The sequence below is a fragment of the Stegodyphus dumicola genome, chromosome 9, assembly GCF_044657685.1.
Source record: "Stegodyphus dumicola isolate Sdum_Otavi_A_Nest chromosome 9, ASM4465768v1".
NCBI lineage: Eukaryota > Metazoa > Arthropoda > Arachnida > Araneae > Eresidae > Stegodyphus > Stegodyphus dumicola.
Window position 1 is genome coordinate 181490802 of NC_140776.1, and position 24340 is coordinate 181515141.

Genomic DNA, 24340 nt, shown 5'->3' on the forward strand with positions numbered 1-24340 from the left:
TCTCCTAGTTGCGTTGCTATGGCAACGGCTCACTATCGTACAGTAACTTTAAAGTTCACTGGGAGAAAACCGTATACCTTTAATTAAGCTGTAATGTTTTAATGTCAAACAGATTTTTTTCCCGTCTATGCTGCGTTACAGCTTTTCTATGCTTTCAGTATCATAAAAGTGAACTGCTTAATACCGCATAGAATAGCCATTTAAAAAGCCCTTTTTCTGGGAATTGTTAACAGGGTTTGAGAACGAGAGTTATCCTATACAATGAATGCCACAAATAAATAGGGTTCAGCTTATATTGAATCGAATATAAAATTTCTAAATCTGCGCCATCTGCATTTAAAACAAAATCGAATGGTGACAGTAAATTTGGCAATTATATACGTATCTTAACTTTTTCTATATATTTCTACTTAATTTTTTTTCTTAACGGTGGCATCATTTTTAATATTTTAATATTTTTCTGATTGAATTATCTAACATTAAAAAAGAATTAAAAAACATATTTTTTCTAAGATTGTAGACACATTAGGTAATTTGGAACCAGGCGCAAGATGAAAAATAAGCAATCGTCTTCGCCGGAATCGAACCACGGACCTTTGGAATACCGGCCCATCATGCAGAATCACTACACCTCGAAGGCACACTAGAAAAGTGGGAGAAATACCTTATAAATCTAAAATATTATTATGTTTAAAAATGTAACTGAAAGCTTTTAGATTTTATATTACGGCCAATCGGGCGTTTTTTAACACTTTGTATGTTACCTTTATTTATTATACATCATGTTCTTTGCACTTAAAACATAAAACTCATTTCAACAGAAGTATCATAAAATAATTTAAAAAGAACGTATTGTTAGAATTTCCGATACACAGTCTAGCTAGCTGGAGATAAATTTCCCACCGCCTTCCGAACAATGTTGCCATTGCTCGCTTTGAATTCTTCGAATTTGTTAATCAAAAATTCGCTAAAGTTTTACAAAGTATGAAACGGATAATAAAACAAATTCCAAATTTGGGCTTCTAGATGTCCATATTATACTACGTTCTTCCAGGACTACGTTATTCAAAACTTGTTACCTAGGTACCGTTATTTTTTCGCAGTGCGAGAAACATACATACATTTATGCAGATTCTTCATTATTTAATTTCTTTAGATATAACACAGGCTCTAATAATTGGTGGCAACAATTTTAAAAGTGAAATACCGTTTATAGCGAACCAAACGCAAAATGCCGAAACGAAATTAATAGTCCTTTTGGGCAAATTGCCCCTTTCGGCTAATAAGGTTTTTCTGAAATTAATTTATTATAAGTAAATAACTAAATAAAAAGACAACTTTTTTAGGCTGAATCTGGCATTTGGTATCTGGCAATCCTGAGATCACATAGTTTTCATTGTCTGTCGCTGGTGTTTTCACGTGTTTGATCGATTGCTTTGTTTATCCTTTAAATTTTGCGAGTAAGCAAGACAGCTGTTGAAAGCGTGTTTTTAGTAGTCACTTCGACCGAAACCAAACATCGAAATATCATGTGTTTAGAATTCCTAGATTCTATAGTTCGAATGGAGGTGTCATTGGTGGAAAAATAAATCTTCTGCGTTTACTTTGACCCTTCGCCAGTCGTGCATACACGTAACTCAGATATTTACAAATACAACTGTGATTATTAACAGACCAAGAAAATCAACAGGAGGATTCAGAATTATTAAATTCAATTTCCTTTTAAATAAGTGAAAATAAAAACTGAACATTTTTCTATGATTTTTTTCCCTTCTAAGCGTTAGTAAATTATTCAAGTATATTATAATGTGTGGTATTCGTTGGAAACATACAATATGCGAAACGTTTGAAGACGAGAAGTGAATTTTCACTATGTCTTGTGAAGTACCGCAGAGACTGAGAAAGAGTGTAAATGACCTTTTATTTAACTCAAATAAAAGTTAAAAGACGGTATCGCTCCTGTTTACAGAACATAGCCAGCAATTATGGCTTAATTCAAAATAATGAATTTTACTAAGTCAATGTAAGTTTGATAACGGCTACACAGTTGAAGAAACACGCAAGTTGGCTCTTACCTAAAAGTCTAATGGCAAAAATAACGCAAAGCCGCAGAATACTGCAGATAGGAACGCCCATTCGGATAATCAAAAATTCGCATAATTGGATCTTTTTCCAAGAAAGGGTCTACGTACACTTTTGTTACTTACTATGTAAGGATTATGTTAATTTTATTAACAGTTAAATTTTTGAGTTAAACTTCCTTTCCTATCGGTTCTTAGTTTCAACTTACCACTTCCGGCCAGAATGTAGTTTTAGAATCACGTTTGAATGCAAATTAAGGAAGAGCGGTATTTAACCGCGAAGTTCTACTGTCTTAGTCAGAGAGATACCAGAGATTCTGGCTAGGAAGCGTCCGCCTTTTTAGGCTATTACCTCTTAAGCTATTATCACGCCCTGCCGTATTTTAGGCCCTTGATAGCCCTCTATTAGCGTTAAGGGGCCAACTCCGTTAGAATCTTGATAGCTTCGGCTGTACCGTTTTAGCTAAGATTAGTTAAGTTTTAATTTTTAGTTTCCTAAGTTCAAGCCCGAGTGTCGGCTTTATTGTAAAACTCCAAGACGGAGTTCTGTTAAATCTTATTTGAATAATAAGGGGTCTTTTAACCCTTTCCAAGTTTTAAAATCTGTCTTACGATCTCAAGCGATTATTCACTTACCAGTTCTTAAGATTCTTCACATTCAACTGTAACTTAATGTACTCAGTAAATAATCTTACAACTGTATGTACTGTATGTTGAAAATGAGAGAAAAAACTATTTTTAAAGAGAAAAGATGTTTTTAATTAATTAAAACGAAAAGACAACACTTTTATCTTAGATAGCGTACTGTATAGTACTTATAAGTGCTGAAAGTCATTGTTTGTGGAACATCTTGGTCAAAGTAAGCTGTTTGACGGGTACCGTTACCCGTCACTTTAAATTTTAGACAGCCGTTACTTACTTTAAAGGATGAACAACTAAGCCTCTGAGTTAAGATCTTAGCTTTTTCACAAAGAATCGAACCCGAAATATAGTTTTCCGTAGATCATTGCTACAAAAACCACTTGAAAACGAAATCTTCTAAATTTTTGTTTGTTGCTGATCTTCAAGAACTTCCATATTCATTTTCCAGCAATGACACGAAGTTTAAAAGTGTAGGTTTGCTCCTTTGAACTCTCAGGAGAATCGAAATTAGGAACGTTGTCTTCAGAAGGCAGAACACGCTCTGATTCTACCCTCTAAAATCTCTCTTTAAATACTGTCTTTTTTCTACTTCGTTTGAATATCACGCGAGCTAGAAATTTACATTCTGGCAGGAAAATGGAAATGATGGGGATAGAAAAGTTCATGAACATAGTTGGATAAAAGCTAAATCAGACATTACATTCTTACTATAATAAGTTCTATAATATATTTAATTCATGGACTAGTCAATTAATTTTAAATGAAGAAAACTTTCATCGGAATTAATTATACGCATCAAACGAAATTGAATATTTCGATGCGAAAAATTAAGTTTCCGATGACGCTAGATAAGGTATTTTCACAGTACAGTTTTAGTACAATGGAATATGACTGCAGTAGATTCTTTCGAAGCAACCACTTCTGAAAACGGTCTGTGTGTATAGGAACATAAATTAACATTACCTCTATAAAACTGTACCTCAGATGAAAATCAAAATTATATGGAACTATAATATATTTAAATATTTTTAGAATTCATACATACTGCCTAAGCAAAACAGAATGAAAACTTTGGAAGTGGAAACATGAATGTCTGTTCATAACTGGGATAACTACAGTGGATGGGCAAAAATATGGAAACACCTTGTGAAATGCATGTTTGAAAAGAAAGATCGATTTTAATGAAATATGTAGGTGGCGCTGGCGTTTATGACTACTGACGCCACCTATACAACTTCGTAAATATGCTAAACAGTTCAGTTGTTGTCGGAGTACTGTTATGTGAGGTTGTCATTGCATTATGTCAGAGTTAACAGACTTCGAACTTGGGCAAATTGTTGGAGCACGTATGGTGGGTGCTTCCGTAAGCAAGGTAACCGAGATGTTTAGTGTTTCAAGAGGTACTGTATCGAAGATTTATTCCGCATATTTGAAAAGCGGAAAAACATCATCTGCTAAATCACAGCGCGGACGAAAGTGTGTGATCGTGACCGACGATCATTAAGGGCAATTGTGACGAAAAATAAGAAGACCACAGCTGCAAAAGTTACTGCTGAAATGAATGTTGTGTTACCGAACCCTGTGAGTACCAAAACAATTAGAAGGGAGCTTCATAAACAGGAAATTGCTGGCCGTGCTGCAATTGAGAAGCCACTCATCAGTGATGCTAATGTCCGTAACAGGAAAAGGTGGTGTTTAAGTCATAAAGCCTGGACTATAGAGCAGTGGAAGCGAGTAATATGATCTGACGAGTCTTCTTTCACATTGTTTCCCACTTCTGGCCGAGTTTACGTCTGGAGAACGCCATCTCAAGCCTATAATACAGACTGCTTGTTGCCAAGAGTGAAATATGGCGGGTGTTCTGTTATGGTTTGGGCAGCCATATCGTGGTTCTCTGCTAACCCCATGATAACTGTGTCAGGACACATGACTGCCAAGACTTATGTGAACATTTTGGCAGATCAAGTTCATCCCATGGTACAAACTTTGTTCCCCGATGGTGATGGTGTCTTCCAAGACTACAAAGCCCCTGTTCACACAGCTCACATTGTCCAGGACTGGTTTTCTGAGCACGAGAATGAGTTGTCCCATCTACCCTGGCCACCACAGTCACCAGACCTGAATTATCGAACCTTTGTGGTCTACATTGGAACGGAAAGTGCGTTCTCGTTATCCACCGCCAACATCGTTATCTGAACTTGCCACCGTTTTGCAGGAAGAATGATATAATATTCCCTTGGCAAACATACAGGAACTGTATTTATCCATTCCGAGAAAACTGCAAGCTGTTTTGGATGCCAACGGGTTTCCTACACCATATTAAGCAAAGAAACATGTTTTTTTAAAGGTGTTTCCATATTTTTGTCCAACCCCTGTATCTCATTGTATCTATAAAATTCCAAGACATAATTTTTTACATTTTTTTGTAAAATTTAAAGAGTTTCGCAGAAGGCTGTTAAGAACCCTGAAAATTAAGTTGTAAGGCATTTCTCCCACTTCCCTAGCGTGCCTTCGTGGTGTAGTGGTTCTGCACACTGAGCCGGTATTTCAGAGGTCCGTGGTTCGATTCCCGGCGAAGGCGGTTACATGTTTTTCATCTTTTCTGCTTCCAATTGACCTAATGACTCTTCAAAGTAAAGTAATTATAATCAAAATATTAAACAATAGCTAATTAAAATAAATAAAAATTGCATAAAATTTAAATTAAATAAATACTGTAAGCTGAAAAAGAGCAGATTCATGATTATTAGGTATGGTATACAAATAAAAAAAAAACGTAAGTATGCTGAACTACATTTCGGTTCATTTGAAAATGTGTACTGATAAGTATAAATGTGTAAGTATTGGCCAGATATCAAGCTTCATATCAACTATCTTTTGATCACTAAACTTTGATCTTAAAACTCAATTATGCAACAAGCTATAATTGGAAAACTCTAACCTCCTGTACTTTCATATTAAAGTTCCGGCTAAATTTAATCCTTGTTAAAGAAGTCTGTCAGATCACTATTTCTGTTTTAAAGTATATTTCGTGAGACTTTTAATAAAACTTTTATTTGCTAAAATTTTAACTGCATTTAAGAAGACGAAGTGCCGCAGTTTGCCTTTGTTTTTCTCAGTACTGAAAATTTTTTTAAAGTTGGTTTTTAATTTTATTCAGTAGTAAACACTTAGGTTCTTGAGGTGGAAACAATAGATATTATTTTTATTCTAAGGAAGATATGCAGACGGGAAAGTGGCTAATGACACTGACTGCCGTGTCGAATATCCCGGGTTCGAATCCCGGAGAAGGGGTGGATGTAAATTATCTGTTTCTTCATAGGAGGCAAAGGTGTCCGACCTATTAGGTGCCTCCATAATAAAGTGTCCACCACTCCGGGCCTTAGACAGCGGCCATCGTCTAGAATGGCTAGTGCCCGCCGTTGGAAAAAACAAAATTACGCGAGTAAGATTTTCCTGTCTTTTTAGACTCCAAGTAAACTAATGTTTGGTGTCTGAAGACCAGTTCCGTCGGGGAAACCCGTCTGCTTCTGGGATCGTTCTTTCGTGAGAGGTTGAGCGGAATGTGTGGCATCAGTGCAAGTCTTTTCTTTGCCTCTGCGGTTGACCCAGCTGCCCGAATTCCCTCCTTTGCTTTTAACGCAGACCGACTGAAACGAGAGAGAGATTCAGGAAGTTGACCGTCAATCAAAATTTCATTGTACGGCTCCTCAGAAAAGCAGCATAGAAGCGATTCAAGATTAATATTTATGATTTCTTGGGAAGTAAATATACTTGTGCATTATTTTGGGAATTCCTTCAGAAATTTCTTAATAATAGGTCGCCAAGTTTTTTTACTAGGAGGGCATTTTAAGAAGTGCTGTTGCTCGCCTGACACAGTGGGGCAACTACAATAATAATAAAAACAAGTTCCCCCCCCCCAAAAAAAAAAAAAATCTGAAAGGTTTCAGATTTTAAATTACGTACAGAGGAGCGTTTAATTAACGTTTTGTGTGTTAACTTTATTCGTTAAATATCATGTTCTTTGTATTTAAACTATAAATTCAGTTCAGTAGCAATGTCGCAAAATAATTTTAAAATGAACATATCTTTAGAATTTCTGATACACAGTTCCGCGTCCGCTGGAGATGAAAGGGTTCCGTCCCCCCGCCGTAGAATGTTGCCATTGCCCGCTTTTAAATCGTTGAGTTTGTTACTCAAAAATTCGTTACAGTTTTACAAAATATGAAATCGATCATAAAACAAATTCCAAATTTCAAATTTGGGATTTCAGATGCCCATATTCGCAGTAGGATTACGTCATTCAAAATTGGATGGCTCTAGATACCGTTGTTTTATCACAATGCGAGAAATACACACACATTTATGCAGATTTTTCATTATTTAATTTCTTCAAATATAATGCAAGACTCTAACATTTGGTGGCAACAGTTTGAAAAATGAAACGGACATTTATAGTGATTCAACGCAAAATCGCTAAACGAAAACAATAGTCCTTCAGGAACAAAACCCCTTTGGACTAAAAATTAAATTTAGAAAACACCCTCTCATTTTTAATTTTTGAAGGAAAGAGGTAATCTTATAGAATCTCATAGTTTCTCGAAAATAAGGACACAATGTGCACGGACGAAATGGTTGAGAGCATCGAAAATCAGACGACCGCGCACAGCAGCCAAAGAACATCTATGTCAATACATATTCTTTGCAGCAGCGATCTACGGTGAGTAAGCCCCTTATGGCATGAGTAGTGGTTTCATGACAGCGTATTGCGCGCACGCGCCCTCATCTCCCCTTACCCTCTCATTTTCAATCCATTCTTTAGTGTGCTATTAGCTAGCTATCCACAAACAAGTTCGTATTTTGAAATTATTTAAATGCTTTCATAATAATGTCTAGTGGGAAAAAAAAAAGGATTCTGATTCTGCAAGTGAACAAGTGCCACAAAAAAGACAAAACATTCGACGTCGTTTTAAGACAATCGGTTAACTCAATTTGATTGGCTTGGCTTATGAAGAGAGACAACCTTAACGAAGAATGTAAAGTATGTCAAAAAAAAACGCTTAATATTAAGTACCAGGATCTTAGAGCTTTAACTGTACATTCCCAAAGCCAGAAACACCAGTCGTTAATATTGAATAAGGATTCATCGCAATCGGTTTCGAATATTTTCGTGAAGAAATCTTCAGAAGAACAGGACAATATATTAGCAATTGAAATGATTTCAGTCTATCATAGGATTAAGCACCATCACACTTTTAATAGCCAGGATTACACAAATTGTATAGCACTCTGTTTCCAGATTCATCTTTGCTAAAAACGATTTCTTGTGGTAGAACAAAATGTACAAGTATTTGCGAGAGTGTGCTTGCTCCTGCAGCTCAAAAAATGCTTTTAAACGACATTAAGGAGGCGGAATGTTTTCAGTTGCCACTGAAAAAAAAAAACTTTTTTTTCTTCTCCCGGAAACTTTTTTTCCTTTCCCGGATTTTGACAGCCAAGAGGTGGCAACGCTACCTGCAACTTTGGAAAGCTATTCCAGAGAAATGGGATAAAATACATCTGCCGCTACTTAAAAAAAAGGTCTTTAAAACTATGGTGGGAAGAGTTAGTCATGAATAAGGGTTATCAAATGGAACATTTAAAAAGCAAACATTTTAGATAAAATATTTCTGTAAATACAAAGCAAGTCCTCTAAAAAATGTCCGAACGGACTCTGTATCATAGTTCGTATTGTCTTATATCAAAAAAGATCCGAAATTCGTCTTGGCGTGACAAAATTTTTGAACTAAATATTTGTGCTCTTGAGGCACTGATGGTCTCAATCTCAAACTGCATCGACCTGCATGCACGTTCTGAAAGCAGCTGGTGGGGAGTAGATTTTTTTAACAAAATTTCAAATAACTAATTAAATGTTTTCGTTCACTTAGTAAATGTTTATCAAAACATACGTGATAATAACGCAAAGGGGAAAATTCACATTTCTTGTGCTTATTTTATCTCTGTAATATATTTCTGTTGGTTGCATTTCGTAATTCAAACGTACTAGCAGCTAAATATTAAATTTTTGGACCGACATTTATTTCAAATAATTCTAATATGTTGAATCAACTAGTAAATAGCTTCGCTATTAACTAGTAAATAGTTGATAAGTTTATCTAGTAAATAGTTGAATAGTTGATCTAGTAAATAGTTGAATAGTTGATCTAGTAAATAGTTGAATAGTTGATTTAGTAAATAGTTGAATCAACTAATAAGTATAGCTAATAAATTTTATAAAGAAATTATGGAAGCTTACCAAATTTTCAAAGAAGACTAAAGACAACCTATTCTCTTTCCTTTATATTAGAAATTTTTTTATCGACACATGCAGAAAAAATACATGTAATTGTATATAAATAATTACACAATTCTGTATTTCTCTCTATTTTTTAGGTCGTTTTCAACTAAGCAAACATGAAGTTTACGTTACATCTAGCTGATAATTAAAAATATTGTAACTAATGAAATAGTATTTTTATAATGCCACATATGATGCACTGCGATATAGAATGCTTTATTTTTTTGAAAGCATATCATATTTACTTTTCGAGGGATCTGCTCATGCATTTCCATGAATAAACAAGAGGTTTGTGCATGGAAACTGCCCGCTTAGATATATTTCATAAATAGCTGAAAACTGCGCTGACACTCTCGTCCTATGAAATTTCTTTATGCTGAAAAATAACGGTTTAAAAATGGTCGTAGGACACGAAGAGAAACAAAACCGTAACCTACATGCTAGCATTCTTTAACTTAATACTTCGGCTCTGTGTAACCTCTAGGATTTACGACTTCTTTACTCGGAAAAAAGGTCTATAAAATATAAATTCCACCGGTAAATGGGAATGTCTGAAACTGCATTTTTAGAAGTTAGAAGATAAAAATTGCTTTCTGCGGGTTGTTGTAACGTTCAGAATAAATGGCCGGTATGTCAACGAATTTGATTTTTGAAGATTTGTAATGCCGCAGATTTATGCAGGATTACACAAAAGATGGCGCATGATAAGGTTATAATTCAAGTCATGAACAGCATTTTTTTTTCAACATTATTTTTCGGGGGATCTTAACATTAAAACATCTGATGTGAGCACCACATCACTTCCTTGTACGGCCTATTAAATTATACACATTTTTGCTGCACATCATTTAAACTTATTTCTTCGAATTATTCTAACTTGATTAACCGATCCCTCAGAGCAAGTTCAAAATGACATAAAAAATATCTAAATTTTGAAATTAAATATCCAGATCAATATTTATCTTCTAGGAGTCAAACTTCCTATAACTTTATTTCTTCGTAACGAGTATTAAACCTTCCCATAAATAAGTATAGGAACCGGGAGATCGCATTCAAAATCATATTTCGCTATTTGTTGAAACTAATTTTTTTTAATTCGGCATTGAGAAAACGTAAACAAAACAAAACGAAACAAAAATAAAAGTTCCTACTAAAATTCAGCAGAGCATGAGGTACTTATAGATCTGACATATCACAGAGAACTAAAATCGCATTTTAAAACCAAAATTTACCGGTTTACAATAATTTTGGCTCCATTTATAAGGTGAGTTATAATATTTGTCTGAGAAAACAAAATTAATATTGCTGTGTTTCTCAACTGCAAAGCTCTGTGGAAGGGGTTTCTTCGCCTGTACAAGTTCCAAAACAAAATATAGAAACCGCTAACATACAAAATTAGACAATTGCCTGAAATTATCATGAACTCGGCCTAAAACAAGAAAATTGGGCCAAAAGTTTGCAACCACATCTGTCCCATTAAACGTTTATATGCTATTTCCTATTGTATTCTAATTCAGACACCTGCTATTTCCTAATATTATCCTATATGCTATTTCCTGTTATGTTTTAATTTAAACCCCTGCTATTTCCTATTATTATCCTATATGCTATTTCCTATTATATTTTAATTTAGACCCCTGCTAATTCCTATTATTATCCTATATGCTATTTCCTATTATGTTTTAATTTAAACCCCTGCTATTTCCTATTATTATCCTATATGCTATTTCCTATTATATTTTAATTTAGACCCCTGCTAATTCCTAATTTTATCCTATATGCTATTTCCTATTATGTTTTACTCGTAATTTAAACCCCTGCTATTTCCTATTATTATCCTATATGCTATTTCCTATTATATTTTAATTTAGACCCCTGCTAATTCCTATTATTATCCTATATGCTATTTCCTATTATGTTTTAATTTAGGCCCCTGCAATTAGTAAAATTAAATTGAAAAGCAAATTGCTTGATAATTGTAATAACTTTTTTGTGTAGCAGAGTTTGACAAAACCATGGGTATGGTCGATAGTTGAGAACAAACTCAGATATTATAGGAAATTTCAAAATTTTAAAAATAATTTCATTTCATGGATATTCTGGATTTGCTCAGATATCTATTCATTTTACATTCCTTAACTGTTAGTTCTTCCTTCTTCTAAAACTACTCTTGAATAAATTAACTTGTAAAATATAGAAGAGTAGATCTAAGGAGTCACCATTTAAGAATTAATTCTAAACAGTATTGCATGAGTCAAACGGTTTTGAGAACCGCTTCTTTACATGTTTTCGATATTATAGCAGGACATGAAGGTCCATTAAATGTTGAGACCCTGGGGCTTGTTGTCCCTGTGGAAATCAGGCTGTCGTGGGCAGGGCTTAATTTCTAAGATTAGAAGTGCCGGAGCCTTATGGAAGACCGTCAGCACAGAGGAACAAGAGTAAATAAATAAATAAAATGACTATTAAACTCATTAATAATTTTTAAATTAAATAGTTAATTATTATCAAATTAATTAATAGATATTTAATTAATGTTTATAAATTGTTATTTAATCAATAATTATTATATAATTAATTAATTATAATTTAATTGATAATTATTAGATAATTATTATTTATTGAATTAAAGATTGAAGTAATTAACTAATAAAAATTAAATTAAATGTGAAGAGATAAACTGAAATTTAGTACGCGATTTTTAATATAGTTTTATTGTTAAAATAAAATTTTCGAGATAAAATTTCTACTGAAATTGTTATTCAATTACATAAAAGAAGTGCCGCAGCCTTCTATTCAGGGCTCCGGTGCATTCCGGCTAGAATTATAATTTATTACAAAAACTAAGAAGCATCGGAGCCGAGATCCAGTGGGTTCCGGCCCAATTTAAGTTCTGATCGTAGGGGGGGGGGGAGTTCTTTTATCATCACAAAAATTAAATATACTTAAAGTATAGCTGATGAAAATTCCAGGGCGAAACACATGGAGGTAGGAAGTAAGATGGAGTCGTCCTAAAGAAGTTTCTCCTGTTCTCTGCTCTGAAGCACCGGCGATCCCTACGTGGTGACCAAAACATTGGGTCATTTACCATTGAGTTCAATGGGATTTGACGCGCTCGGATGTAAATATTTTGTAATTACGTCGTAAATATACATATAAATGTATATATTTTCTTTTTCTACAACACTTGAGAGTCCTAAGTATGTGAAAACAACATATTTTTAAACAACATTTCATTCTGAACGGAATTAAATGCTATACTTTTCACAGGACAGTTTTCTTAGAATGGTTTAATTTTAATGAAATATTTTCACAAGTTTTCGTTAATTACATTAGAAAAAGAATTAAGGTAATTCGATTTTATTCGGTTAAGGTACAAAAATTAAGAACAAAGTTTATTGTATTATTAATATTAAAATTATGCATTATTTCGTTTCTATTTATAGGGCTTCTTCTTAAAATACTTTCTTAAATATGACATGATTTTTTGGCTTCTGAGGCATCTTTTAAATCGAAAAATGTAAGTCAATTTATAATTAATGCTCTATTCGGTTCATTTTAAATTAGAGAATTATTAGGAATTAGCGAAATACTTTAAATAGTACTTGACTTTCTCTGAGCATTTCTGAAAGGGAATAAAATAAGTTTTTTTGAAGTATTATTTAAAACTTGTAACTGAGTTATTATAAAATGTAAGGGGAATAATTCCTTTAATTATACTTATCAGATTTTTTTTTACCTTTCATTTCAACAATACATAATCCAAAACTCTTTATTACGTTCTTAAGTGCGCATCCCATAGCATTTGCTTTACAATACCTTTTAACAGATTGCTTTCCAATACGAACAATTCTTGCTTAAATAGTTTTATAACGTATTTGTCAACAGGATTTCAATTTATGCTTACAATTCAATATTAAAGTTATTATATATTTAGATAACATTTATAATTATTATAAATTAGATACATTTAATAATTAGATTTCTTCACAGTACTTTCACAGTTGTTTATAAGTGAATAAGTTCTTAATTTCAAATACATTTATAAATAATTTAATGAATATTTATGTATTTTGTCAAAGGCAGATACATGGTTTTAATATGCAACAATAATATACGGATGTGAAAAAAATTTGTTTTATTTAAAACATTTTGGCGTTTGGAAAATAAAAGTAGCGAATACTCTATCAAGGGTATCGAAAGACGTATACAATTTTAAATGTACCGTAAGGTATTTTTCATTCTTTAAGCATAACATTTTTCTTAAAATCTATATTTTTGCAGTTCAACAGCTTAGAATTTTATAAAACAAATTCATAATCAAAATCGCTATTGTTAGTTATCGAAAAATAACCAAGATGTGATTTTTGCGTAAATGTTACTAAACTATACAAACTGCTATTATCCATCACACTATGAATGTTTCTTTCATGCGAAAGTGTCCCTTTTTCGATTTGCATGGAACTGTCGTGTATCGAAATACTATCAGAATCCTGTCAAGCGAGCTTCTGAATGTAAAGAAAGAACACCCCATCTGGTGACCCAAGCTTCAAAGCAGTGCTTCACTTCTAGTGTCGATTGGCCCCTCCTTCCTTTCCTACCTCCATGGCGAAACAGAATGAGGGTATGAGTGGGTGGAAACAAAAAATGAAGGGAATCTTGGTGAGAGAGAACGTTCTCTTTGACCGTGGCTTTCTGTTGATATAATTATAGCCATCAAGCAGATGAGTGTCAGGGGTAAATGAGTCCTGAATCGGACTCCTAAATGTAAAGTTGCTGGTTACGCTTCCCCCCCCCCATTAGTGGATACTGTGGGAAAGGCGATCTATAGAACCGGCTTGAGCAGTTTATCTCAGTATTTTACTCTTATTGTACTCGCTGTCACTTAATGCACATTTAAGAACACAAATTTTGCTTCCTGCGAGGATAACTAACTGTAAGCATCGATAACAATACTCTAGATAACTCGGCATGGCGAGAAATTTAGGCGTTCCTAAACAAACTTCCCCCAAATATATTGCTTTTCTTAAAGGGAAAGGTTTTCGCATGTGAGAGAGGGGACTTTACTTGAACGTCTCATGTTCTCATTGCAAGGTCTGCTTATTGTTAAACTAAAACGTTAGGAATTCTAATTTTTTTTTCCCTTTAAATTGTAATTCAGTTTTATAAAAAGAAGTACCAGAGCTCATATTATTTAGGGCTCCGTTGAAGAAGCACTTGAGAAGCACCGGAGCCGGGCTCCTGTGGGCTCCGGCGCAATTTAAGCACTGGTCGTGGGAAAATTTGACGCATCGCAATGAGAAGTTTAGTCCACGTTTAGCCGGGTAAGCAGATGGTAAAGAAAACCGGCAGCGCCCTTTGCGTACCCCCTGCAAAGTATTTCTTCCGGGGTCGAGAAGTCAAGGTCGTGTCGGGGGGCGGTGAAAGAAATTCCGAACTGTCTAAAAGAAAGCGAATATATTTTGATCACGCTTCCAGTCACGTTTTGATGATTCCTCAGCCTTCGGGCGTTTGATCTTTTCATATTTGTCCCTCAGGCAAACGCTTAAAAAATTTAATTTAATGTAAAGCGGGGGGAATAATTTTTTTTTTTTTCCGCGTGCAGGCACTAGCCGTTGTAAGCGTTGGCCAATACTACGGCCGGAAGCAGTGGTTACTTTATTATGGAGGCACCTAATAGGTCGGACACCGTTGCCTCCTATGAAGGGACAGACAATTTTTACATCCATGCCTTCGCCGGGATTCGAACCCAACCCTCCCGTACGGAAGTCAGACTTACTGACCACTTTCTCCATTGGAAGGCATGGAAATAAAAATAATATAGATTAATAGATATAAACGTAACAGATGCAGATTTAATGCAATGCTTGAATCCAAACGATTTTTGTTACTGTCGCAAAAAGGCCCTTAAGGGCTCACGTACACTTCATAACCCCAACCGCTTCAGGAAAATAAAGTAAATAAAAATTGATGAAATTGAAAAACTGAGGAAACAAATAGCAGAATCAAAATAAAGAAAACTAGAATTTATAAATTTGGTCATTATGTGAGTCGAATAGAACGAACCAAACTAATAATCTATAGATCTGCCATTTCTGATGTGATATAGTCAACTTCCGATTAACTAAGCTAATAGCGGGGCGACATAGATAATTAAAACAGGCACAAGAAAGAAAAGTAACTCACGTGATAGGTAAAAGAAAGTATAATTAGTAACTTACCTCTATTTTAAGTAGATTAGTTTGGAGAATCAATTCATTCGATTACGTGAACTAAATTAGTATTCAAAACAAGAAGATGACACTGCAAGTAAGAAAGAATAAACATCACTAAAATGAAGAAAAAGTACTAAATGGCATTGAAAGCGCTATTAACCAAAGAACTTGAACAATGCCATCGAGTTCAAACTCACGTCAAAATTGTGCGTTAATTTTTTTTTTTTTTTTTTTTTTTTTTTTTTTACTACACCTTGTTTAATTATCCTAATTGCGTGCTGTTGTAGATAAAAGCGAAGTGCAGATATTAAGACATTATCCTATTAACACTTTCTTTTATTTTCAGAATACAGTTTTGTTCTACGCTGATAATTATATAAACGAAACGATAGTAAAAATACCTATTAATTTTAATCATACTTCTTTTTAAAGTTTCTGTTTCTGTCATACGAATAATTACCATATAGATTATTAAACACATTTTAACTGAAATTTATATTTACAAATCAATAAGGTTCTGTAAAGGTATTCAGCACCGTTATTTTAGATTGAGATCGCAATTTGATTGGAAAGTGCTTTTTATAGATCTCATTATGTATAAATTAACTTAAGTAGCTCGTTTAAAAAAAAAAATCTGATGTGTACACTACATGACTTCCTTGTACGGAATATTAAATTATACGCATTTTTTCTTGCATTTCATTTAAACGAATTGGATTGAATTAAATATACTTCGCCGACAGCGCATAAACCACAATAGAATAAATGCATTCTTTAAAATCACACTAGTATTTGTTTACCATAGCGACACTCTGGCGCTAGATTCACTTAACAGTATTATATTTCGTTCATATTATAACTCATAATGCACAAAATTTATATCAATTAAAGAATAGAATTATCTAATCGTTTCCACATGTTCTATTCAAATACTATAATAAAGCTAGAATGATGTATAAAAGAAATTAAGCAAACAAAACAAAAAAGAAACAATTTTTCACAGACAATTTAGTATTTCTCATTCAGTTAATTCAGTTCTCACTTCGCGAGAAGGCAAAAATACATAAAAACTCAAAATATCTATATTAAAAATTACGAAGTAAATCTTATTACGAAGTAAACACTTATTTTCTCGAAAAAATTCCAGAAAGGATTAAATAAATGAAGGCGTTATCTTTGTTGTTGCGAAGCTAAGTTTCTCTAGATTGGCAACAAATCCACTATTCTGCTGTTTCAAATGTGAACAATCAATGGCCGCCATAAAAAAATGGCTTAGCGGCACTTAAACAACTTTAAAATTGTTGATAATTCTAAAAATATTGCATACAGATATACTAAAGGCATAAAAACCCTAACCGGAAGATAAAAACAACATAATTCAATCATTTTTAAAGCAAAAAATGTACAATTTACAAACATATAAAGGTAAAGAAACTGAGATCACTGAGCCGGGTAACAGAGTGGATATATATATAAATATATTTATATACTTTTGGTGCGGCCGATTGCAACCAAAATATGAGGTGCACATCATGTTATAGTAGTCCTGTATACAAAATTTCAACGTTCTGAGGCTACTCGTTTTTGAGTTATGCGAGATACGTACGAACGTAACGTACGGACGCCACGAAAAATTCTCTTCAGAATTCATTTTAAAGCAGTTTTATAATTTTTTTGGAGGAAAAGAGTGTTTTATTCTGTTCTTACGTACATATATCTCGGAAATACATCGTTAAATTGCATTTGAAAGAGGTCAAATGGGATATTTTCGTTGAAATATGCTGCCTGAAACTTTTCGCGATTACAATACTTCCTTTTTACAGCGTACAAGGAAGTAAAAAGAATCGTTCGACATTGAACTTTTTTATATTCACTGACAGGCAATGGAGAGTTACTTTATATAATTCTAGGGAATATCTTTTTCTCGTTTTCTAAGAGTCCATCAAAGTTTAAGGTAATTCAAAGATCTGATATGGATTTTGGAATCGCTTACGTATTTCTGTGGAAAATCTATTGAATTTGGTACAGAAAAATAGCACAAAAATTATTTAAACATAAAACAATCTACGAGTTATAAAATAAATTAAAAAATAGCTGGAAGGAAATTCGAAATTTGATTCGGCTTTCGAGGGAAACACTAATATTCGTGAAATCTTAAAAACTCCCCTTAAAGTTCGCGAAAATAATCCCGGAGGTTCGGCAGCTACTAAAGTTACTGTCCTTCTCATGGTTAATCTTGAATATGACAGTAATTATGAACAGGTTTTATAGATAATAACGATGAGTAAGACACTAACTATGAGCAGATTTGTGAATCATAACCATGAGTAAGACAATAACTACGAGTAGACTCATGAACCTTATTCATGATTAAGACAGAAACTATGAGCAGGATTCGTGGACAATAATAGTGATTAAGACAGTAATTATAAGCTACGGACAAAAACCATGAATATGACAGTAACCGTAAGTTAGATTCGTGGGTAAGAAACATGAGTAAGGCAGTATCTATATTTAGGATTCATGAACATTAATAATTAGTAAGACAATAACTATGAGTAGAATCATGGACAGTAACCATGAACAATAACCTTCAGTAAACTCATAGACAATAATCGTGAATAAGACAGTAACTATGAGTAGACTTATGGATAGCAAGCATGAAAATGACGGTAATTATGAATAGGGCTCATGGGCAATTATCACGATTAGGAGAGTAACCAACTCATGATTAACAACGAGCGGCTGCATTGAAACAGCAATCCACTCTGACGTTTCATCTGAATTTCTTTCTGTTTCAGGTGTACATCTTCGTGTGTCTCGTATCACTGGCCATATGCATCAGAGAAACGACGAGCGACGCCCTACGCGGCGAAAAAGAGGGCTACTACGCTTTTGAGGAGGCGCCTTCGCGGTTCATGAGGCCGCCCCAAGTGCGGAAGCCCCCCTACATGATGTCCAACGTTCCGTGCCCATCCGGGGAAGGGCCCTACAGCAAGAGGCCTTCGCCAAAGTCCACGTTATGCGGTGATCTCAACAAGGGTTTTATCCCCTTGAATCCACTGGGACAAGACTTCGATGGACAGCCCTATCCTTTGTAAGAAGTTTTATTACAGTTTTTAAATATAAATGTATGGTGCTGCAAATGTCTAAAATATAAATACCATATTTATTCGGTAATCAAATATCGTTTTTATTCATTTGGCGACATCTTGTGGCGACTGATGTTTCGTTACATACTAAAGACCAGAGGTTCCCAAAGTGATAGATATGGCTCTCGTGAAATTTTTTTTTTTTTTAAAGGAAATGTGTATATACTTGAAGCTCTCTCTCCTTACATACAGTCCTGCTGTTTACAGATTAAAACTCTTTCTCAGTATGCTGTTTATATATGCAAGTTACATACGCTTTTTTTTATGAAACTTGAACTGTTTCATTCCTTGGATGACAAAAGCCGTCTTAATTCAGAAAAATTGTAATTATTTCAATATGTTACGCAGGTGAATACAATTTGTAAGCATATCAAACATTATTTAAAAATTTATCCATTCGATTTTGCTGCATATATCTTATTAATAGCTTGAACTGTGGTCTCCAAGGCACGGCATTACTTCTGCTTGTAACTTTCTGTGTCTCCAACTTTAAGTTCGAGTGTTATCAAAATTTTTAATGATTGTCGATATTCTGCTGCTATTGGTACAGGATCGGGATTTTCATTTTCGGACACTTTCATTTTGATTAAATTCTTTGTTTTCCTCGATAACTTCAATGATCTCTTCATCACTCTTTTCAAGTCTGGATATTTTCATCGATTACCAAATATTCGAGGAAGGTCTCATCATGCATTTTTTTCATCGTCATCCTTGTCTTCTGGCCTATCTGGAGAGTTTACAGAAATTTGCTTTGACTGGGAGCCGGCTTTTTTTTAAAACGATTAGAAATCATTTGCGAAGTTACTTCATCCTACGCATTCAAAATAACATGCATGGCATCTAAGTGTCGATCGAAATCGATTTAACTATTTCCTTAGAAGAACGAACTGCATCAGTCGCATCAGTTTCATTAATAACATTATGAAAAACTTCCTTACTGTAATTCTTCTTGAATGCTTTTATCAGTGTTTTTCAACTGGATTTACTCTAAGGACCGGTAAAATATTTTGGTACGTTCTCGCGGACCGGTAAGTTTAATAATTCCACCCATTGGCACAATTTTTTCACAAAAATAAATCATGAAGACAAAAACAACCAGCAAATATTTCTTGAGGACCGGTGGTTGAGAAACACTGCATTTATAACACTCTTATCTTATGATTGAAGAATGGAAGTTGTATTAGGAGGCAGGAAAGCTAATTTCATGTTCTTCAACGAGAGATCAATTGGACGGGCCACGCACACGCAGTTATCTAACAGGAGCGCCACTTTTTTTTCCTGAAGTTCTTTATCCCACTTACAAGGAAATCACTAAAAATATAGCTTGCCATCCAAGCACTTTTAGTGACGTAAGAAGTCACAGAGAAATGTTTGACGCCCTTCAGACAACGAGGGGTTTTGCTTGACTTAATGACTACATAGGAAACCTTTTGCTTGACCTTTTTGACTGTTACGCCCATATTACACATTAACAACATAGTCATTTCGAAACAACTTCCCTAGGGCAATTTCTACATTGGTAAACTTACGTGAGACATTTGCACTTGCCATCCGTTCATCCGAAATTGCCTCCCTTCTTTTCAACAAGGTACATAATGCAGATTATGGAATTTCGAGTTGTACAGAAATTTCATGTTGGTTGCCATTTTGGTAAAGCTTCATACTCCTCCAACAATTCTGCTTTATCTTTTAAGCTTAAGTCCTTGCGTTTGGACATTTTGAGGCACGACTGAACAACAAAAGTACGATGTGGATGCTTCAGTTGAACAAACTGTGTGAGCAAAAAAAAAAAAGAAAATTTTTCATGCAGATTCTCTTTAACGTCTTTTTATGTTTCCCCTTTTCCCACGAAGGGTCGTTAGATGTGATAACCCCATAAGGAACTTTAAATTCCACAAAAGAATCTGGGGATTATCGTGAAGTCAGCAGACCATAACGTGGCTCTGGTGGATTGGCCAAAAAGAATTCCCGATTTAACACCTTGTGACTACTTCTTATGAGAATGCATCAACCAACAATGCTTATCACTCTCTTCAACAACTACAGCTGCAGTAACTGTTGGAAAGAATTTTACTATTGCACTAATACATGTCTTATTATAAAGAGGAAGACAATCTTCCTCTTTATAATCTTACTAGAAAGACTATAAAGAGGAATGTGTATGGTTAAGTTACATATAGAAAATATGTAACTTAACCATACACATTTCGAGATTACTGGTTCGTAAGAAACGTGTATGATATATTCAATATATTATTAGTACAAACGATATATATTTACTATATTATTAGTATAAAGCAGTAGTAGGGGTAGATATATTATTATAGTATATATTAAAATAATTATTAGCACTTATTAGTATTAATATATTAGTATATGATATCTTATACGATATATTATTATTAAAGTAATTATTAGTATCAGTGTTAGAGTATTTATATATTAGTCTATGATATATATAGTCTATGATATATGATAGTATATGATTATTTTAATAATAATATGATATATTATTATTAAAATAATTATTAGTATTATTAGTATTAGTATTATAGTATTAGTGTATGTAAGGTGACCAATATTTTTACAATGAAAAGGAGGACAAAATGTCTAAGAAAAAAGTAAATCACAAATAAATGAAACAAATAATACTAATAATTAAAATAATTATTAGTATTATTAGTATTAGTATTATAGTATTAGTGTATGTAAGGTGACCAATATTTTTACAATGAAAAGGAGGACAAAATGTCTAAGAAAAAAGTAAATCACAAATAAATGAAACATTTTATTAATTTAAACAAAAATACAACAATTATGTTTACATCCCTTTTAATTATTTAATTAAAGGAATATTTTTCTATTCAATGAATATTTTTTGTCAATACATCAATTTCTAACAAAATACTGGAAATATCGGAGGAAGAAATATTCTTCATATTGAGTTTTACGGTAAGTGTAGCTAAAACGCATCCTTTAAATAAAATATGGAGCTACACGAACAATGTAAGCGCATTATAAATAAATAAAACTAAATCTTTAATAACAAAAACTATAAAACTTTACTAAATCTATATGTAAATTTTACATTATTTTATACTTGTGTTGAAAACAGAGTTATATAATAAAATTATATTAATGAAGAAATAAAACGCGAATTCTGCTTAGTAAGGCACGTACCTGAGTATAATAATTATGCAGTGAAAGAAAGAAATTCGTATTTGCGTCAGATGTATACGCGAACTGTAATATTAAACAAAGTAAAATGCGCAAAAGTGTGAAGGTGCGAGACAAGTGTCGCTGCCTGAAGTTTTGATATGCCCAGAATGTGCTGTGTATGCGTTTTATAATCATGTTTTCCCGAACTGCACCATCACATCACAATTGACGTATAACATTTCGACGCAGCATCTTTAAATAATACAGAGAATATACATAATAATACAGAGATAAACAGATTAGTTGTAAAATATTGAAAAGGAGGACAGTTGAGAGGACACTCCTTGAGGAAGGGCAGAGCCTACCAAAGGAAGACTGTCCTCCCTAAAGGAGGACGATTGGTCATCTTAGTGTATGATATGTTATATAGTAGTATACTATTAGTGTAGTATTATAGGAAACCAAATGATTTTGCATCAAAATTATTCAACTTTTACTTTTATCCCCAGCGAACTGATCAAGAATAAGACGCTGATTTTCCTTTCAAAGGCCTTGCCTTACCTGAAAGAGGATCCCAAAATTCCCAAGGTTGCCAAGATCGGACAGAAGCGCCCTCTGGTTCAGCAGAACGGTCACGAGTATCGCAGACATGGCTACCACAGAGCGAAGCGAGACGCAGCTCCGAGAAACGAAAGCCAGACGTCGACTTCGGACTACTTAAATGACATCTCGGACAATCATACCACCGCGAGACAGAATTGCGACCAAGGAGGAGCTGCTGGATTGTAAGAAAATATCCGAGTTTCCTTATTTTTAATAATGTTGTGGTGTTTTTATATGGTTGTCTCATTATTAGGGTGCCTGCACATTTATGCTGACCAGCCAATGCTCGTCCCAAAAATGGTGCGTAAACTAGCTTTGCGTAAGAGTTGCGGTATTTTTGAATATTTTGGCGAAAGTATCCTTCAGAGTTCACGAAGACCATCTTCCGGTACCTTCATGCAGTTACAGCTTTCATTTGCTTTATTAGTGAAAATAGCAAATCCCTATTTTTATTAGTATGCCCCGGCTTAGGCATGCCGGCACAATTCTGAAAGATGCTTCTTTCAGATAGGAAGTTATCTTGGCTAATCTTTGGAATATGGTAACAGGTAGTTTGGCGACATTTTGGTAAGGCGATAAAGGTTACTAGCTAGGACTTTAGCAGTGTACATGGATAAAGTCAAGAGTGTGCACAGTGCCATTTTTGTGCAATTCTGTGATGTTTTTTTAAGTGAAAATAGGTCGACGTGTTCATGGATACCGTGTATGTGGAATTCTTAAAAACGCGGCAAGCAGTTTGCGGTTCTGCACTTTCTCCCGATTTCGAACCTAATCTTCGTCATGATTAAGCACTTTTGTTCCATAAAAGTTCTAGCATAAGCATAATTCGGCTAGTAGATTGTTGGAAAAAAATGTTGAGTTAAAAAAAAAAAAAAAAAAAAAAAAAAAAAAAAACATGCCTTTACTTCGTGAAAACAAAATGGCGTCCAAACAAAAATTAGCATTTTGCTGTAGCAGGGTTAGTCGCCAAATTTTCGCCAAGTTACTAAATTCAAAGATTAACCGTGAAAATTCAAAGATTACCATTAATTCAAATATTAACCGTGAAATTCTATCCGTCGAAGATGAAATCTTTGGTTAGACAATCCAGTTAACCATTGTGATATGAAATACTTGCTCGAATCTGTTAAGAACTTTACCAGTCCCGTTGCTTTTTATCAGTTTCGAATTTCTTAATTGGAATTTCAAACTTTCTGACTTTTTGGTTAATTTATGTAATTTTAATTATATTAAATAGTGTCTTTGAATTTAACGAACTTTTTATTTTCAGTTTATCAGATTCTTAATTTCTGACTGATTTGTGATTTGTTTGAAATTAATGAATAATAGCAAAGTTTTTATTTACTTAAAAAAAAAAAAAAAAAAAAAAAAAAAACATGCTTTTACTTTTTGAAAACAAAATGGCGTCCAAACAAAAACTAGCAGGTTGCTGTAGTAGGGTTGGTCGCCAAAGATTCGCCAAAAGATAGCCAAGTTACATTAACCGTTATCTTCATAAAGGTGCTACCACGTTTATGCAGCAGGAGTTTTAAAGGTTTTTGTGAGCACTGACCGACATACATTAGTTTGCTGGAATCTTTTTGACAAACCTTTATAAAACATACTATTACAAACTGATGTTCATAAATGTGCTGGCACTTTTGTTCAGAAGATTCCATGATTGCTGGCCGACGTGTATAAGAATGACGGAATCCTTATGTAACCATCTGATTTGTCAAGAGAGAAATCTTCACAAGGGTTGAACGCCGCATCTTCAAGAAAATTGGTTTTTTACTAAAGAAAAGTTTCAACCTTTTGTAAAATTTTGCTCCTTTACGGAAGTAGGTTTTTAATTTTATACTTTTATTAATAAGCAAAGAATTTCCTACTTGCGTAAGGATACCCGAATTTTAATGCATGGGCACCCACTCCTGTCTATGTGCACAACGTCTTTCCATTAGAAAGTCGACAACCATACGACGAAGAAAATGAGATATACAGTGACTCAATAACGAAGAAAATGAAATATACAGTGACTCAAAAACGAAGAAAATGAAATATACAGTGACTCAAAAACGAAGAAAATGAAATATACAGTGACTCAGAAACGAAGAAATGAAATATGCAGTGACTCAAAAACGAAGAAAATGAAATATACAGTGACTCAAAAAC

General features: G+C 33.8%; 1 protein-coding gene across 2 annotated transcripts in view; it reads left to right on the plus strand.

The window, feature by feature from the left end:
* The window catches only part of spz6 (Spaetzle domain-containing protein 6), a 196582-nt gene that overhangs the window by 162124 nt on the left and 10118 nt on the right, over positions 1-24340 (plus strand). For both annotated transcript variants that reach the window (XM_085824423.1, XM_035372614.2), the window contains exons 3-4: positions 18077-18372; positions 22096-22371. In XM_085824423.1, the coding sequence (XP_085680549.1) occupies positions 18077-18372; positions 22096-22371 (572 nt within the window). The remainder of the gene's footprint in view (positions 1-18076; positions 18373-22095; positions 22372-24340) is intronic.